We start from the raw sequence: 18,655 nt of genomic DNA on the forward strand, positions 1-18,655 counted from the left end.
CAGCAGCCTTTGCAGTGGAAGGTGGGGTGGAAAGACTGAGGGCAGAAACTCTTTGAAAAACTTTGGCTACACAGAGGGGTGTTTGTTTTTTCATGAGCCAGGTGACTCATGCAGTTGAAATGCTCCTGGGGAGAAGCAGAGGAGGGAGGCTGGAGCCAGAGGGGGCAGTGAAGGCTGCAGAGCCAGGCCCCGAGGAAACAGGCAGGGTTGGTCAGGCCCAAGCCTAGGACACCGTTGATCACGCAGGGAGGAGGGGAGGCTGGGCGTGGGTGGACGGAGGTCAGCAGGCTTTGTGCCAGGAGGCCGATAGCCTTGGCTTTCACCGTGGAGGGCGAGAATGAGTCATCTGCCAGGGAGGAGAAAGAAGGAGCTGGGTAGCAGCTGGCAAAGGTTTTAAGCAGCTGTCCAAACAGGAGTAAGCTGAGAAGGGAAACACCATTGCTTTGGGGGTGGAAGGCCTTCACCCACTCCCCACCATTTTACCTGGAAGTGGGCTAGCAGTTTAATGCCTGTGCTTTGGGGCACATGGACCTTTCTCCTTCGTTTTCAAATACTCAACTCTAGACAAGTTTATTGGTAATTTCACAGTATCCTTTCACAGTCTGACAAACAAATAGAAAACTGAATCTTACATCATGCACACATCCCTTTAGCAACTGCACTTGGTGGGTCAGACAGGAAAGCCCCCGTTTCTCTTCTTCCATCCAAGCCTGTTTAACCCAAGGCAGGACCAGTCTCGGCAGGTGTCATCGTAAGCCATCCTGTCGGCACAGACACCTCTGGGGTTTCCAGGACACTTCTGGCAGGGTTCTTAAAACTGAAACCTTAGAGGAAGGTTTTCACGCAGGAACCAACCAAATGCAGCTAAAACACACACCTACACCCCTCTGTTATAGAAGAGTTCTGTTTCTTCGGTTGCTGACTGAATTTCCTTTTCAAGCTCACTGCACTGTATCTAAAAAAACAAAGTTAAATTCTTAATATGCATATTCAGGTTTTTTGCCTTAGAAGTTAAAAAAAAGAATTTTTTTCAGGAGTTTCCAGTGTTCTAGTGGTTAGGACGTTAGGATTTGGAGCTTTGACTGCCAAGGGCCCCCGGGTTCAATCCCCGGTCGGGGAACGAAGATCCTGCAAGCCATGTAGTGTAGCAAAAAAAAACGTTCAGAAAGCATCTGTTTCAGTCCAAGCTTTTCAGTTATGTCTAGAAAAAAAATTAACCTGGAATTCACTGGCAGTTCAGTGGTTAGGACTCCACTGCAGTCACTGCTGAGGGCGCGGGTTCAATCCCTGGTCAGGGAACTAAAATCCCACACACTGTGAGGCTTGCAGGATCTTAGCTCCCTGATCAAGGGCTGAGCCTGGGCTCCTTGCATTGCAAGTTCAGAGTTCTAACTACTAGACCATCGGGAAAGTCCCTTAAACACTTTGTTATGGAAAATTTCAAATATAAACAAACGCTGCAGCTCACACAATGTCTGAGGAGGTACCCTGGGCAGAGCCCTGGCGGAACCTCTCTTAGTCCCACACTCTATCTGTAAGCCACCCCAGGCAGGACAGGACCACCATTCAGCCACCTGATACCCACCTTGGATCAACAAGTTATGTTAAATGTCCAGCAAATGCCAAGTCTTGCTTGGTGGGGGTTGGGGGTTGGGGGTCGTGGGTGGTGATGGTGACAGCAACAAGCATTTCAGCCAAGAAATGCCGGAAATCTGTATCTACTACATCAGTAATGTCCTTGCTATCAGCAACAAGCCTTTGCAGAAGTATTATGACCTCCATCTGTCTTTAATAGAAACTAAGCCTCAGAGAGTTTAAGCAGATTGACCAGGGTTATGGATGAGCTGGGAATCAGTCCAGGCAGTCTGACTCATCACAGATTATAATATATCCTGCTCTATAGAGCAGCAGGGGCTTCCCAGGTGGCACTAGTGGTAAAGATTCCAAGTGGTAAAGAATCTACCTGCCAATGCAGGAGACAGACTCGGGTTCAATCCTTGGGTCAGGAAGATTCCCCTGGAGTAGGAAATGGCAACCCACTCCAGTATTCTTGTCTGGGAAATCACATAGACAGAGAAGCCTGGTGGGCTACAGTCCATGGGGCTGCAAAGAGTCGGACATGACTAAGCACGCACAGAACAGGTGTTACTGGCTGCACGTGAGCATTTAAGATTAAACTAGGTTAAAAATTCAATCCCTCAGTCATATTAGCCATGTTTCCAGTGCTCAACAGCCAGCTGTGATGAGGGTCTACACATACTTGACAACACATACACGTTTCCATCATTGTGGAAAGTCCCATGGGATGGGGCGTCATATAGTATCTCATGAAGCTTTAAACTATCTCAAAGTTGTTTTTTTTGTTTGTTTGTTTGAATGTCCCAGAAAAACACTTCGGATACACAGTTAAGAAAAACAGAATCCAAAACTGTGCAAGTCATCTGCAGGGTGGGATTATGCGTAAATGATGTTATTTTGTTTTATTCCTCTGTAAACTTGGCCTGATTTTCAGAGAATGAGTTATCTCACTCTGATAATGAGAAGAGAGACATTTTTTTTTTTAGAGGAAGTTGAAGTGGGACACTTACCCGTCCAATCTGTGGGAAGACACTAAAGGAAACTGGCACCATCAATCCCATGACGAGGATAGTACAAGAAAGCTTCAGGGTCCACAGTGACCATGGATTCTGCAGGAAAAACTGGGTCCTGTAAGAAAAAGGTACCAGGGCTTTTTAATTTAATTAAAAAAATTTAAAAGATGGCTTACTTAAATTTTTATTTATTTTTTTTGGTCTCACCACACGGCATGCAGGGTCTCAGTTCCCCATCCTGGGATTGAACCCAGGCCACCTCCCAGGGAAGCCTGGACTCACCCACTGGACCATGAGGGATGTCCCTTCAGGGCTTTTTTAGAGGCCCGCCCTGTGCTCAAACGGCAGGCAAATTGTTTTGTGAGCAGCCGCAGGCGCAGCCTCCGTTCCTAATCACCCCGCAACAGGTGATACCAGCAGCTGCACAGATGGAGTGCTCTCTACACATCAGGCCTGGGTCAAGCACTTCATATGCATTTGCTCACCTGCTATCCCCCGACCCTATGAGGTCTGTGTTATCATCATCTCCTTCACACCAACAGGAGGATGCAGCCACCAACCGGGTAAGGACCTTGTCTAACCTCTTCAAATTCTCAAAAGTGAGAGGTCAGATTCTAGGACCTGCGCCCTCCTCCCCTGGACTGTGACATTCTGACCCTGACCTCTGAGACTGTGGGAAGAAGGTGCAAGAAGGCTAGCCTGGGAAGTCAGAGACCTGGGGTCCTGGGGTCCATCTGGGGCTTGGCCACTGACAGACCCTGTGCCCTCCGGTAAGTCGCCTTCCCCTTCTGAGGCTTGAGATTTTTCAGAGGCAAAAATGAAAGGTTTGAGTCAGAAGGGCCACTGCGGCCAGTCTGTCTTGGATACTGTCATGGGTGTGGGACGAGGTCCCTTCCAGGTACCCCCAAGGCCCACCTGGAAATGAAGATCATCTCTCCCCATCAGGCAGGTGGTACCACTATGCAGGCCTTGGAGGATGAACCTCGAGATCCCAGCTTTCCCAGAATCCCCCACAGAGGTCAGCCAGAGAGGAGCAGGGGGACCCAACCCAGCAGAAGTCCCCACACCCACCCAGCTGGATCAATCATGGGAAGTAAGAGTTGGACAGAACACTGCTGCTTCCTGAAATGCACTCCTTGTGTGGTCCAAGCAGAGGCTTCCTAGCTCAGCAGCCCAGACAGAGCAGGCTGGGCCAGCACCGGGCAGGTGATCAACAGAATCCTTTCCCAGGAGTTTGTGAACTGCATGGAAGACAATCCCTGCCCTCAACCCCCCAAGGTTTGCTGTGTTTTTCTCTCCCATCCAGACACTGTGAGGACTTCCCTAGTGGTCTAGTGATTAAGGAGCCTCCCAGGTGACGCTAGTGCTAAAGAACCCGCCTGCCAGTACAGGTTAGACATGAGAGACGGGTTCAGTCCTTGGGTTGGGAAGATCCCCTGGTAGAGGGCATGGCAACCCACTCCAGTACTCCGCCTTCCAATGCAGGGAGTGTGGGTTTGATCCCTGGTTGGGGAATTAAGGTCCCATATGCTGTGGGGTATGGCCAAAAATTAAAAAAAAAAAAAAAGGACACCGAAGGATACGAGCTGGGAGGTGGCCACAGTCACGTGTCAACGTGAAGAAGCCCATGCACAGAGGGAAAGGAGGGGGAAAACACCCACAAAGGAGGAGAGAGGACTGTCCAGCACAAGAGTTCTGATCTGCTGCCGCAGGCCACTCCCCCCTGCCCTGTTCCTGGTATCTAAACCAGCGCCTCTCCTCCTGTCCTAAGCTACTTCCTGCAAGTGGGGCCTCTCACACTAGCTGACCCCAGGCTTTCCTCCTAACAGGCCATGGCAGGGACTTCCCTGGTTGTCCAGTGGTTAAGGTGCAGTGCTGCTAATGCAGGGGGCCTAGGTTTGATCCGTGGTTGAGGAATTAGATCCACAAGCCACAGCCAAAAGATCCTGCATGCCACAAGTAAAAACTGGCACGGCCAAATGAATAAATATAAAAATGAATAAATAAAGGAATGGCAGTCAACTGATTCTGGGCCACTTAAACTAATTTAGCACATGATTGGAACGAAGAGGGGAAAGAGACTTGAGCAATATCCATAGCACATGAGAGCTGGGAAAGAAAAGTGAAAAAGCGAAAGTGTTAGTCACTCAGTCATGTCTGACTCTGTGACCCCATGGACTGTAGCCTGCCAGGCGCTTTTGTTCCTAGAATTCTCCAGGCAAGAATACTGAGGTGAGTTGCCAGGCCCTTCTCCAGGGCCCGCAGATCCTTCAAACTCATCTTTCTATCAACAGAAACGAGGAATCGAGCCTCAGCAGGTGCAGGGACACGCCCATGGAGTAGATGTAACTGAGGACAGAGCCTGGGGGAGGGTCCAGGTTTGTTGGAATGTGTACATCAGGATTTCCAGACCTGCCCTAAATCAATCTTGCCATCTTAATGGTAATGAAGACTGTTTAGAAGGAAGATTTGTAAAGCAGCTTCTTCCCATCCTGCTCATCAGGTTCAGTATTTGACAGATTTTATATGATTTTGATGGTCAACGTGTTTGTTCCTTCCCAGGGATATAAGCATACCTCTTACCTTTTAAAAAAGTATGCGAAGACTTCAGGGATAAACGCAGAGGTCCCAAACAGCACAACTCTGGATGTTGCTGTATCTTTAACAGCCTAGAGGAAATGAAAAGAAAGCAGCTTAGCACATGGAGTGGGATGATTTCCAGGGATCTTGCAACTCACGACAGAGACTGGCAAGCTACCATTCTTCCCTCTCTGCACGTGCAAAGAGCTGGAAGCATCGCTTGACCTGCACATGTACAGAAGATGCCTGGAGTTGGTGCCTGGAGTGATCGGAGATGAGATTAACCTATCCCTGACTCCATAATGGTCTCCATCCCTGCCACCAGCCACCCCAAATAAAACGTTAAGTACAAGCAGAAGCAGCTGACAGATAAATCCTTACTTAGAACCAAGTGGCAGTCCCCTTGCTGGAAAAGCTTGATTTGCCACTGAGGACATCTCCACGTTTTTCTTTCAGTCCAGGACTCTGCACACCAACCTTCCTCTCCTGAACCGCCCCCAGTTAATCCCACTCCTTCCAGTAGGGGAAGCCCAGCTCCGAGTGCACTGGCATGGCATCATGTCCGCATGTAACATGCATGAGTCTGCCTGCACGCACCCATCTTTTGCTTGTGTGATGAACAGTGTGTTATAAAATTTTATTTTGCATAAACATGTATGTATAGTCTATACCGTGTTGCCATCTTTTCTATAATATACGTTACTCTCTATATTGAACCTTTAAACATATCACTAACAGTACGAGTTATATGCATAAAATCAGGTGTATTCAAGGGCAACATCGGAGATGTTCAAGGGAAATTTTGACTATAGATGACACTTGCATTGGAATGTCAGAACCCAACCCCTGGGTACATGCTCAGTCCAAGATAGACAGGCACTCTGCCCATTCTGCCCTCCCCTGAAATCTGTTTTGTGCACTTCTGGCCTTCTGTGACCCTGTGGCTACAGCCCATTGTCCAGGCTTCTCTGCTGTGGCCCACATGCCTGTTTTCTGCCTAGGACACTAATGCTCAGCTCATCTGATCCCCTGCAGGAATGCCCTTCCCCGACGAGGACAGAGGGCTGCAAGGAGGGTGGCTTTTAAAAATAACCTTTCAGGAATACAAGATAAAGTCACTCGACTCCAAGAAGAAAAGAGTGGTGGCTGAGCCTGGTGTGTTTCGGTGTCACCAGGGCAAGGCCGGCCTCTCTCCATTTGTCTTGTGTGGAAGGGAAGACATTCCAAACCAGACACCGGTCATGAGGAGACACTGTGAGACGTGAGATGGCCTGCAACTGATTACCCAACACAGCTAGTCAACGGGAAACAGCATGGACTAGGCTCCTGAAATCTGATCAAAGGTGCCCTATTACAATCAGATATTGCTGGTTACGCGGTTTTTGAAATTTTAGCTGAAGAAAAGAACCCTTCCGGTGACAGGGAAGTGACGAAAGAATGATCAAGCTTACGCACGGTCACAGACACTTTATTCTTAAGAGGAAGATCAGCTTTTTTAAGTAGATCATCAAACCTTTCTTTCACCCTAAATTGGCCGTGTTGCAAACAAGGAAGCTCCTCTCAATAAGATGGGCTAGATAACTGGGTAGCTAGCAGGGCCTGAGGCTCCCTCCCAGCCCCTGGAGAGAAGCAATGCTGACTGGTGAGGCGGTGGGTCTCCAGAGCCCAGCAGAGCGCCCGAGAGGTGGGAGTGCTTAAGAACAACCTGTGGTTTAAGCATTTGCTCTTGCGTTTCTCACCATGCCCTGCAGTTAAAATTCAGTTGAAGAAAAATGCCAACACACATCCACACACAGAGTTGTACACAAGTGGTCAGAGTGGCATCAGGGGCAACAGCCAAAAATTGGACACAATCCAAATGTCCATCGCCTGAGGAGTAGACAAGCAACACGTGGTACAGCCATACAGTGGAAGACTACTCGGCAATAAAAAGCAACGCACTATCAATGCATTAAAAGATGGATGAACCTCAAAAGTCAAAAGAGGCCAGACGCAAAAATACTGTGATTCACTTGCATGGAACTTCTAGAAAAGGTAAAACAATGAAGACATAAAGCAGATCAGTGTTTCCCTGGGGCTGGGGGTGGGAGTGGGACTGACTGAAATGGGCACCTGACAACATTTTCAGGGGGATGAAAATGTTCTAAAATTGGACTGCGGCAGGACTTCCCTGGTGGTCCAAGGGCTAAGACTCTGTGCTCCCAGTCTTGGTCAATCCCTGGTCAAGGAACTAGATCCTACAAGCTGCAACTAAGAGTTTCTGCACACCGCAACTAAGACCCAGAAGAGCCAAATACTAAAAATTGAAATAATAATAAAATAAATCTCAATATATATTTGGGTTCTCTGGTAGCTCAGCTGGTAATGAATCCAACTGCAATGCAGGAGATCCCAGTTCGAATCCTGAGTTGGGAAGATCCGCTGGAGAAGGTGGCGCTAGTGGTAAAGAACCCGCCTGCTAAGGCAGGAGACAGAGGAGACATGGGTTCAATCCCTGGCTTCAGAAGATCCTCTGGAAGAGAAGGGCGTGGCAACTGACTCCAGTATTCTTGCCTGGAGAATCCCACAGACAGAGGAGTCTGGTGGGCTACAGTCCATAGGGTTCCAAAAGAGTCAGACACGACTGAAGCGACTTAGCACAGCACACACTTAATGTATTTATATAAATGACTGATAGATGGTAAGATATTCTATTGGTTCTGTTTCTCTGGAGAACCCAGATACCATTTAAACATCAGAGTGCAAATGTAAACTCTCTCTGAGCATCATGAGAAAAGACGGATCAGAAAAGGCTGAAGGGAGATGTGAATTTGTTACCAGCTCTCAGACTGACAATTAAATTCTTTGCCCCAAAGGCAGGCAGCTTACAGCTCCAAGGCGTGCATCCCCTACCTTTGTCCCAGCTTTTCTGGAATAACCTATGACATTGCCTTCCTTGTCCATGACCTCGATCCCCCGCACGGGCTCCAAACTTCGGGAGGCAATCACATTCATCCCACTGAGCTGGGCTGTGGGCGTAAAGAAGGAAACAGAGGGATGAGTGAGGGTTCGGTGAAGGGACATGTTTTCGAGGTCACGCCTCTTTCTCTGATGGGTGTGCTTTGCCGATCCATGGGTGGTCACCTGACATGAGGTCAGCTCTCTCCTGGGCTGTAGTCAGGGTCAGAACTGCTGGCCTCTCAGTCTTGGATCCTGACTACAACCCAGCCCCAGGTCCCGACACCCTTGACGGGATTCCCAGAAAAACTCCGGGGCCCTTGAAATATGCCTGCCTTCTTTGCTGAAGCTGGCTTGACCTAGTTTCTATAACATAATTTCCCAGATTTTACCACTGACCTAATTCTGCCAACTCTTCAAGCTGCTTTGATTTCCAAGCCCAAATGCTGAATGTGAATTACTGAACTTGCAGGCTGGCAAATGTAAAACAGTTGGTTGATATCTCTGTCCCTTCCTTGGAGTCAGACCACTGGTTTGAAATCTCCAAGACTACTTCCTCCCTGTGTAACCCTAGAAAATCTCCCTAACCGCCCCTTGCCTCAGTCTCCTCATCTGTAAATGGGGATAATATTACCTGCCCCTAGGTTGTTGTCAAGATTCAGTGAAATAATATATGGACAAGGCTTGTATAGTCTTTACAAAAAGATGGAGACGTAGAAAATGGACATCAGAGAGGGGTGGGGAGGGGGGACGAACTGGGAGACTGGGATTGCCATACATATACTACCATGTGTAAAACCAAGAGCTAGTGGGAAGCTGCTTCGCAGCACAGCTTAGCTCAGCGCTCTGTGATGACCTGGAGGGGTGGGATGGGGCGGTGGGAAGGAGGTTCAAGATGGAGCGTAAATGTATATACACACACACACACACATATAGCTGATTCACTTTGCTATACAGCAGAAACTAACAACATTGTAAAGCAATTATATTCCAATAAAAATTTTTAAAATAATAAAATATTAATTGGAGTATAATTAATATTATAAATATAAACATATATTTATTTATATAAATATAAATAAATAAAATGTAATTTGTGTTTCCAGGTTTGTGTTCATCCTTTGACAACTTAAGGGGTATCTACAGAGAAAGCATCATTTCTCAAAACAAAGATCCCTATCTGGACCTGGGGGCACCAGCAAGCTGTAAATGGTGGCTCTCACCAGCTTCCATGAGGCCCGGGGACTGGGGTACCCCTGAAGATGGAGGCAGGCTCCTGCTTACCGAGGATGATGACGGGAATGACGTCTCTGCTCAGAATGCTATTCATTGAAAGCCTTACTTGGAGCAAACGAGGGAATAACTAGAAAATGAGAGAGACAAATCATTATTGCATGGGACCAGCAGAGAGCTAGTGTCAGCTTAGTTCCTGTTATAGGGCAAGACCCTGCAAGTGTCTCCTCATATTTCTTGTTTTAATTCCTGCGACACTGAAGTGTTCTCCCTGATCATCAGAGGAACACTTGGAGACTTAGGCTACAGAACGTGTCCAGAGTCACTAAGATGTTAAGGATTTGAGCCAAGATGTGAACCCAGGCTCACCAGACTCTGAAGTCTACATTTTCACTCATTACAGTATCCTGACATTGAAAGCAACACACAATTTGTATAACATGTTTACAAACATGACATTATTCTTTTTTTGGTCGCATAGCGCTGCATATGGGATTTTAGCTCCCTGACCAGGCATCAAACCTACACCCCCTGCAGTGGAAGTTCAGAGTCTTAACCACTGGACCACCAGTGAAGTCCCCTGAATTAATTTTTTTAAGAAAGATAACAGTACTGAGTCCATGCCTAGAAACTTAGGGGAAAAAAAATCACATAATTTTGGGGTTATAGGATTACAGGTAACTTTGATTTTCTTCTTTATGTCTTAATCATACTTTCTAAATTCAGTTAGAACATAAAGTTTTGATTCTGAGGAGTAAAAGATTTGACACATTTTAAAAATACATACGCCCAAAAAAGTTGAAGACACAATCACTCCTGCTCCTAGTAATAAGCTCTCATATGCACGACGATCCTAGGGAAAAACAAAGGTTCATATTTAGCAAATAGCACAGTTTTACCCAGAAAAGATAATTCCAACAAACACACAAAATCACCAAAAGAAAGACTGTGAAACTGCATGGCCTCTGGGCTTCGTAATACTCACATAGCTTGCATTTCCATTGACGATGTTGAAGACTGTACTGTAGGTGTAGAAGGAAGCCTGCAGGAAGACAGAGGCGAACACGTCACATTTTGGTTTCAAGTGCAACAAATTCAATAATTCTGAAATAGAAAGAATTGCTACCTGAGGTAAAATCATGGACTTCAGATTTTTCACTGGGAGCATTGACAGAAATAGCTGCAAAGAAAGTAAAGCAGATATAGACTACTATATATGAAATAAACAAGGACCTACTGTGTAGTACAGGGAACTATACCCAAGATCTTGTAATAACCTACAATGGAAAAGAATCTGAAAAAGAATACATATATAATGAATCACTCTGCTGTAAACCTGAAACATTGTAAATGAAGTACACTTCAATTAAAGAAAATAAAGCAGAGCTGAGAGTGTCTTGGGGGCAGGGAAGGAAGGCTTGTGGTTCACAGAATCTCCCCAGGGAGATGTGGAACAGTCCCCAAGAGTGGGGCAAGAAGCAGATGTAGATGCTGGGGGCAAGTGGCCAGTGGCCAGGTGGTGTTGGACAGGCCCCCATGGGCAGTGAGAGCTCGGGGCGGTGGGCGGGGGGGGGGCTCACAGTGGTCCCTGTCTCCAGACGTGCAATTGAGCAGGGTGGCTGAGAAGCATCATTTTAATTTATTTTAAATTAAATTTGCAGGCAGCAGACGAGTGCTGTCACTTAGTAAGCATGCCTCATGAAAGCCAAGGTGGACAGCCTCACTGGGGGTGATTCCGGGTCCCAGGGGAGGGCCTGCCTGATTGGGGAGGGGGGAGCTTGGGGAGAGGAGGTGACAGCCAGTGACATGGGCCTGTGCCACAGAGTATGTCCTAACTCATCAACCTTCCCCTTAGCGCTTGGCACATGGTAGGTATTCAAAGAAAGGGTTACTTTGTGACATTGTGTATCCTCAACAGGCCCTGATGCCCGGGGGGATAAGTAGGGGTGGGGTGTGGACAAGGGTCAGAGGTGAGAGGTCCTAAGCATCTATCAGGCAGTCACGGGACAGGGTCCCAGAGCTTAGGAGATGGATGGACGTCCTCCTGACCCCTTGGCTTCTTAGTGGTGAATGGCAGCTTACTCACCGTGGGCGCCGTGAAAGGCAGGAGAGCTGGTGAAAAAGACAAGAGGGTCAGTGACGGCAGAGAGGGTGGAAAACCGCCCAAGCCTGAAGCCTGAAGCCTCTTCTCAGGCACGGGAGTCAAAGGATATTTTTTATGCACTTTTCTTTCTAATAAAAATAATAACTACCTCGGAGAAGGCAACCCCACTCTAGTACTCTTGCCTGGAAAATCCCACGGACAGAGGAGCCTGGTAGGCAGCAGTCCATGGGGTCGCTAAGAGTTGGACACGACTGATCGACTTCACTTTCACTTTTCACTTTCATGCATTAGAGAAGGAAATGGCAACCCACTCGTGTTCCTGCCTGGAGAATCCCAGGGACGAGGGAGCCTGGTGGGCTGCCGTCTATGGGGTCACACAGAGTCAGACACGACTGAAGTGACTTAGCAGCAGCCTAAGGCAAAACTTAAAACCAGCACAGCAGAGGAAGACCTGACCAGGCTTTCTCTCATTGAGGGTAAGTGGTCACTTGTTGCAAGTCTTTGTTCATCCTTCCAGGTGAATTCAATCCATCTGTGACACTGTGGCTTATAATAAGACATATGCATTTGGTCTTCATCCCTATTCCTGGCACAGAGATCCTAAAACCCTTGAAATTTCCGAAGTGAGAAGGGGGATAAAGGTGAAAGGAGTGTCTTATTCTATTTTTTTTTTTTTTAATTTATTTGGCTGCACCAGGTCTTAGCTGTGGCACACAGGATCTAGTTCCCTGGTGAAGGATCGAACCTGGGCCCCCTGTATTGATAGCATGGAGTCTTAGCCACTGGACCAAGTGCCTCTCATTCTTCAAAGCAAGCCCCTTTCAACCACACCTGAGATAATGTCAATATGGTGACTTTGGGAAAGCACCGAAGGATGGGGCTGGTTGCCAGGGAAACCAACCACACGACTTGGCGGGAGGCAAGGTTTTCTAAAGTTACAAACCACTTATGAAAATTAGAATCAACTCACCTGCAGGTCGAAAAGGACCAGGGATTAGTCTGCTATTGTCAGGATGCACTGTGGACTTCAGAAGGGTAAACACAAAGGTGAGTCTGATGTTTGGTTTTGTTATTTTAGGCTAAAAATTAGGATGGGGCTGAAACTTACAAGACTTCTCTTCCAAGCTTCTTGTATCTAAAAAGAGAAAGACCAAGCAGTAGCTTTTAAAGGTGGCTCAGCAGCCAAAATAGCTCCTCTCCAGTTTCATTTCTGGTACCACCTTTGCTCCACCTTTCAGAGAGTGGAGGGTGAAGTGTTTTCTACCACAGAGGGCAAAGCAGATCAAAACAAGTAAATCAAATGAATAAACTAACTAATAAATAAACTAAGAAGCAAAAATAAAAGCCACACAAAAATGACCAAAACATTAAAAAGCCCCCCAAGCCTGTGACCTTGGAGAGGCCAACATCTAACTCGCCCCTTGGGGGAGTCCCTGAACGCAGCCAGCCTCCCCCGGCTCAGAGCGGAGCAGTCTGAGTGCACACCATGCCATTAGCCAAGTCACTGTAACAGAGCCAGGTGTGAGTTCAGAGGCCCCAACAAGTTCTTAGAAAAACCAAGTTAAACATGCAAGCTTTCCGCAGGCTGCCTCAAGGGACTGATGTTTGTGGGCTCTGGAAAGCCCCATTCACTGCAAGGTAGATAACAAACACTGGGCTTAAGACTTTGGGCAGGGGCTGTAACCCCACCCCGTAACACTGCTTCTAACAGGGAGCAGATTCTGACTTCAGAGGCCTGCCAGAATTCTGGAATTTGCCATGGGGCTCAGGAGTCAGCTACAGAGAACACTCATAGCAGATACTGCACCGGCCAATCTCTGTTGCACAGGAGGAACCTATGCTTTTTTCCCCTTAATACTAGTTCCTAACAGTCATATCTCATATTGATCTAGCTTACAAGAAGGAGTCCTAACTATATTTTAAAAGCTAACGCAACTGAGTAGTGTTTATGATGACAAAATCCCACCTGAGTTCAGACCATGCAGTTGGAATTACCTGAATGTAGCCAAGCCCAGCCTTGAGCCAGGCACACCTGGGAACAAGAAACATACCCTTTTGTCCTCCAGGTCACCTCTGGATGCATCCTCATTTGTTAACAACAGTTGCCTCGATTTTTCTATTTTTTCCTACAATTAGATATAAAGAAATCAAGCAATGATCTCAACTTCAGATTTATCCACAGATTTAAGAATCACATGCTTACTAACACCTGATTTTAATTTTTGTTTTTTTTTTTGACTTCTCCAAGAGGCTTGCAGGATCTTAATTCTTGATCAGGGATTGAACCCACACTCAGTATTCCACTGCATGAATATACCATTTTATATTTCTCTATTTCCCTACTGATGTGCATTCAGCTTGTTTCTTATTTTTCTCTATTATGAACAAAATGACAGGGAACATTTATTTGAGCACAAAGATGGGAGTGTCCCTGTGGATCTGGCTGAAAGTGTCATTGCCGATCTCTCATGAAGGGTTTCTCTTCCTCTTCATCCCTCAGCCACACCTGGTTCAAACTCTCATCTTTCACTTAAACAATTGAGACATCACCTGACATGATCATAGTCTGGGTCCCTCTGGTTACTCACATGGCTAAGTAAAAATCCCTCTTGTCTGAAAGATACATAAGAACTGTCTGGTTCCCCTGAGTTAAAAGACCCAGTAACTGGGTGACCTGGGCCCTGTCCCCCTCCCCTCTGCTTACAGTCCTGTCTTCCTGACAGCTCCTCCCTGGCCCACCCTCCCTCCCTCCCAGCCTTCTTTAACAGCCTCCCCCAATTCCCTGCCACAGCTTGCCTTTGGAGCCCTGGGTCAAGGTCTGTGACTAGCTTTGCTAGTCTCTCCTCCATTACCAGGGAGGTTTGTTTTGATTCCCTTTGAAACCACCAGCACCAGGCCCAGTGTTAGGTTGGTTGTTGTTTAGTCAATAAGTTGTGTCCAACTCTTTTGTGGCCCCACGGACTGTAGCCCTCCAGGCTCCTCTGACCATGGGATTTCCTAGGCAAGAATACTGGAGTGGGTTGCCATTTCCTTCTCCAGGGGATCTTCCAAACCCAGGAATTGAACCTGTGTCTCCTACATTGCAGGCAGATTGTCTACCACTGAGTCATTCACCCAGGAAGCCAGGATTTGGTACTACCTGTTAAATGGATGTCTGTTTTTATGTAGCAAACTTCCAATCTCACAAGTTCATTCACAAGGAGTAAAAACATGATAATATACATGGATTCTGCTATCTCAACTGCTTTGAAAAGGGAGATACAACCTTCACATTTCAGAATAAAACCTGAAATTCACTGTTTTGAAAACAAGAAAATACTTACAATTGAAAGGACCAAATTCGTAGGATCCAGCAATTCTGTCCACTGAAGAAATCTTTGAATAAAAGACTTAAAAGGGGCAGGAGCACCAGAGAGGTTAATGGCAGCAGAAAAACAAAAACAGGTAATAATAACAGTTAACATTATTTTCAGAACCTCATAGGGCCTTCTCTTTGCAGCATCTCCTAGAATCCTCACAACATCCCCATCTTACAGGTGAAGACACTGAAGCTTCCAAGGGCTCATGAATGTACTCAAGGAAGCCCAACCAGGAAATGACCCAGTGGCCTGTGCTCTTCACTTCAAATTGCTCTTGAGGATTAAAAGCCCAGACTTTAGAGTCAAATAGAGTCAAATGTTCACTCCCCACATATCACCTTGAAGCACTGCCTAGAAAGGTGTTAGAATCTGTTTCTTCACACCCCTCAGGTGATTATAAGGCTTGTGTGTGTGCTATGCCACCTCCTTGCAACCCTATGGACTGTAGCCTGCCAGGCTCCTCTGTCCATGGGATTCTCCAGGCAAGAATACTGGAGTGGTTGCCATTTCCTCCTCCAGGGGATCTTTGCGACCCAGAGATTGAACCGAAGTTTCCTGCACTGCTGTGGATTCTCTACCAGAGTTACCTGGAAAGCCTGGTTATAAGGCTTAACTCCAGTCATAAAGAACTGAACTCTCCAGTGAAGGCTGAATAAAGGCAGTTTGGTTCACATATGGAGAAAGGAGGCTTGGTTTGCTTCCCAAAGCCCGCAGACTTTGCAGTGACTCCCTCTTTGAGACCTGCCTCTGCTAGGAGTCCCTGGTGGCTCAGAGGTTGAAGTGTCTGCTTGGAATGCAGGAGACCTCCGTTCGATCCCCTAGGGAAGGAAATTGGCATGGAGGGAGGAGCCTGACTACAGTCCATGGGGTCACAAAGAGTCGGACACGACTGAGAGACTTCACTTTCACTTCCTGCTAGGACAGCTTGAGTTCCTTGTCCTTGACTTTCCCACCTAAGAGAACAGAGCTAAGCTCTACTCAAGGTCAAGGATGAATGAGAACACTCTGGAAACGTGCTGTCCAATTAACCACATGTGGCCAGGCCAATTTGACATGTGCTGTATGTGGAAACCATACACAAAAGACTTCTAGAGAAAAGGATGTAAGAAATCGCATTCATAATTTTTTATATCGATTACATGTTGAAATGTAAATATTTTGTTTCTACTGGGCTAAATGCAATGTTATTAAAATTACAAGCTAAAAAGTCATATATATATTTTTAATGTGACTACTAGAAAATTTGGAATTACCCACGTGGCTCCATCCTATTTCTATTGGACAGCGCCTCTGGGCCACTGCCTGGAGGCGGGGCTTCCCGCAGCCCGTAATCTCACAGTCCGGTGGCCGAGCCTATAGACTCCTGGGGAGCTCCTGGGGAGGACCTGTTTTTGTGCTTCTCCAACCTGGTGCTCAGCAATAGCCTGGGCAGCAGAAGCAGACCCCTGAGGGGTGGGGAGTGACTCCTGGTTCGTGCGATCTGCACGGTGACACTGTGTTACCCTCCCTAGCCAAGTCTGCGGCAGAGGCGACGCACGCTAACCGCCGTGGCCGTCGGCATCCTGCAAGCCTGGCTTTCCCTTCCCCTCCCCGGGGTCTGAGAGGGGAAGGCGGGTGCTGCGACCACGTGGCCTGCTCAAGGTCACGGCGGCCAGCGGCGACTCCAGGCCGCGCGGCCCGCGCCCTCCCCTCCCCCAGCTGCGCCGGGCCCAGGCCGTACTTGGCGTTCGGTGATCCAGAAGCGCACGTTGGGTTCCATGTGGGCGGCGGCGCCGCTGCACCCTGGGAGTCGCCCGGCCTCCGGCGCTTCTTCCTCCTCTTCCGGGCTCCTCTTCCTGGGACCTTAAGAGCTGCCAGGAAAGACCGAGGCGACCGGGCCTGGCGGGGAGGAGGAGCCCGGCGGCGAGCTCCGCCCCGGGCGCTCGCGCGTCCCCTGTCCCGGCTCCCGGCTCCCAGGCCCGCGCGCCCTCGGCTCCTCGGTACCGCGTGCGCTCTGTTCCCGCTCCTGGGTTCCTGCACCCCTGCTGTCGCCTGGAGCCCACCTCCCTCATAGGCCAGGTCTTCCCAACCTTGTTCCTTACTTTCAGGTAGGCTGGCCGCCTGCAGGCCTAGACGGGGCACCTATGTAACCCCCATATCATGGGACCTACAGCGAAGATCCGATCAGGGGCGCGTGGCACCTTCCACAGCCTCACCCTGCACTCCTGCAGCGTCTGACCGTCTCGAGCACAGGTTTTTTTACCCACGGAAATCCCTTTGATTGCACGGGATGTAGGGTAGGACTACATAATTTGTGCGGCCCAGTGGTACCTCTTTTTCGAATTTTCAGAAGTCGACTTGAGAGCATTAAACCAAGCCCCGGGGCCCTTCTAGGTTCCCCTAGCCCTGCCTCCCAGGCAATGTCTCTGCCCAAGTGCTTTCCCCCTGCTCTGGGGCAAATCCAGTTTCCTCTGTTGAACTTTAGAACAGGTGAAGTGACGTGAAGTCGCTCAGTCGTGTCTGACTCTTTGCGACCCCATGGATGGTAGCCTACCGGTCTCCTCCGTCCATGGGATTTTCCAGGCAAGAGTGCAGGTAGAGACACTTATGGAGGAAAATGTGCCTTCCTTCTGCCTCCATCCACTTCCGCAGCACTGGGGTGTGTGAGGGTTATGTGTGTTTGTGGAAGGCTGGATGTTGAGGGTGTTCAGGGGGCTCCTCAGGAGTCCTAGGTTAGGGACCTGGTGCCATGGAATACTTGGTTGTGTGACCCTGGTCAAGTCAGTATCTTCAAGTCTACTTTCTCATCTGTAAAATGATGACAATAATTGTATCTGTTGTGTTTTTGTTGTTGGTCCAGTGAGAGAAGACATGTGAAAGCCCTAGCAGTGCTGGGTCCACAGGACGTGCTCAGTCTGGGCCACTTGCAGCCAGTTGGCCTTTGCCCCCTTTGACTTCCCCTCCTGGAATATGAGAGTAGTTCATGGTTTTCTTCAGGCCCATGTGGCCTCTCCGCTCCCACAGGTCACTTTTTCGTATCTCCAAGACTTCATCTCCTCCTCCAGGAAGACTTTCTTGATGCCCATAGCCAGGTAAGGGGTCCCCCTCCTCAGAGTTCCCCGGAATGCATCTATTGCACCGAAGTATTTAGCACATCTGTATTATCCTGCTGGCTCTACTCCAAGTATGTCACAAATCCAGCCCAGCTGACCTGCTTTCCTCTCTGCACTGTTAAGGGGTCTAGTCTTAACAAAGGAGCCAGAGTGATCCTCTAAGAACAAGATGATGTAACTCTTCTCAAAACATTTCTGCCATTTCCCATCTCAGAATAGAATCCGAAGTCCTTAGTTTACCCATAAAGCACTCTGGGCCCCCCATTACCATTCTCCTCCTTCACAGGTCCAGTCACATGGTCCTTCTTCACCCACCCCAAGTCCACTCTTGCCTCAGGGCCTTTGCACCTGTCATTCGCTTTGCCTAGAACCTTTTTATCCCTGCAACTCCCTCACCTCCTACATGTTTTATCTTATTTGACACAAAACCCTAAGGTAGGTACAATTACAGTGCTCATTTTGCATGAGAAAACAGACCTGGAGAGATTGATTCCTTGAAACCCTATTAAAATACCTGCACGTCTCTGCTCTAGTTCCTTGTTCCACTTTATTGTCCTTCCAGACATTTTATGTAATGTTATTGTTTATTCCCTCTACAATGTAAGTGCAAAAAGGAAGAGTTATGTCTTTTTTGTTCATTCTGCCTCCAAAATAGTACCTAGCATATAGTAGGCACTCCAGGATTTGACTCTAGCCTGCCAGGCTCCTCAGCCCATGGAATTCTCCAGGCAAGAATACCGGAGTGGGTAGTCATTCCCT

General features: G+C 47.9%; 1 protein-coding gene across 1 annotated transcript; it reads right to left on the bottom strand.

Annotated features, from left to right (window-relative positions):
- Window positions 1–543: 543 nt before the first annotated feature.
- SFXN4 (sideroflexin 4) lies at window positions 544–17,057 on the bottom strand. The gene is made up of 14 exons (XM_069567273.1): window positions 16,525–17,057; window positions 14,769–14,834; window positions 13,497–13,571; window positions 12,554–12,580; window positions 12,416–12,470; window positions 11,428–11,453; window positions 10,468–10,521; window positions 10,327–10,383; window positions 10,129–10,194; window positions 9,393–9,471; window positions 8,064–8,179; window positions 5,175–5,260; window positions 2,589–2,706; window positions 544–955 (listed from the first exon to the last, which is right to left on the bottom strand). The coding sequence occupies exons 1-14, from the start codon at window positions 16,561–16,563 to the stop codon at window positions 878–880; spliced, it is 942 nt and encodes a 313-aa protein (XP_069423374.1). The 5' UTR covers window positions 16,564–17,057; the 3' UTR covers window positions 544–877.
- Window positions 17,058–18,655: the final 1,598 nt, after the last annotated feature.

Source organism: Ovis canadensis, chromosome 22 (assembly GCF_042477335.2).
Source record: "Ovis canadensis isolate MfBH-ARS-UI-01 breed Bighorn chromosome 22, ARS-UI_OviCan_v2, whole genome shotgun sequence".
NCBI lineage: Eukaryota > Metazoa > Chordata > Mammalia > Artiodactyla > Bovidae > Ovis > Ovis canadensis.

Bases quoted from the DNA above. Each gene is read 5' to 3' on its own strand.
- SFXN4 (XM_069567273.1), bottom strand. From the start codon at position 16,563: ATGGAACCCAACGTGCGCTTCTGGATCACCGAACGCCAA. The intron at 10,195-10,326 runs GTGAGTATTACG...GTTTTTCCCTAG, and splicing joins TCAATGGAAATGCAAGCTAT to GATCGTCGTGCATATGAGAG. The intron at 9,472-10,128 runs GTATGTATTTTT...CTCATTTTCTAG, and splicing joins TGTCTTCAACTTTTTTGGGC to TTATTCCCTCGTTTGCTCCA.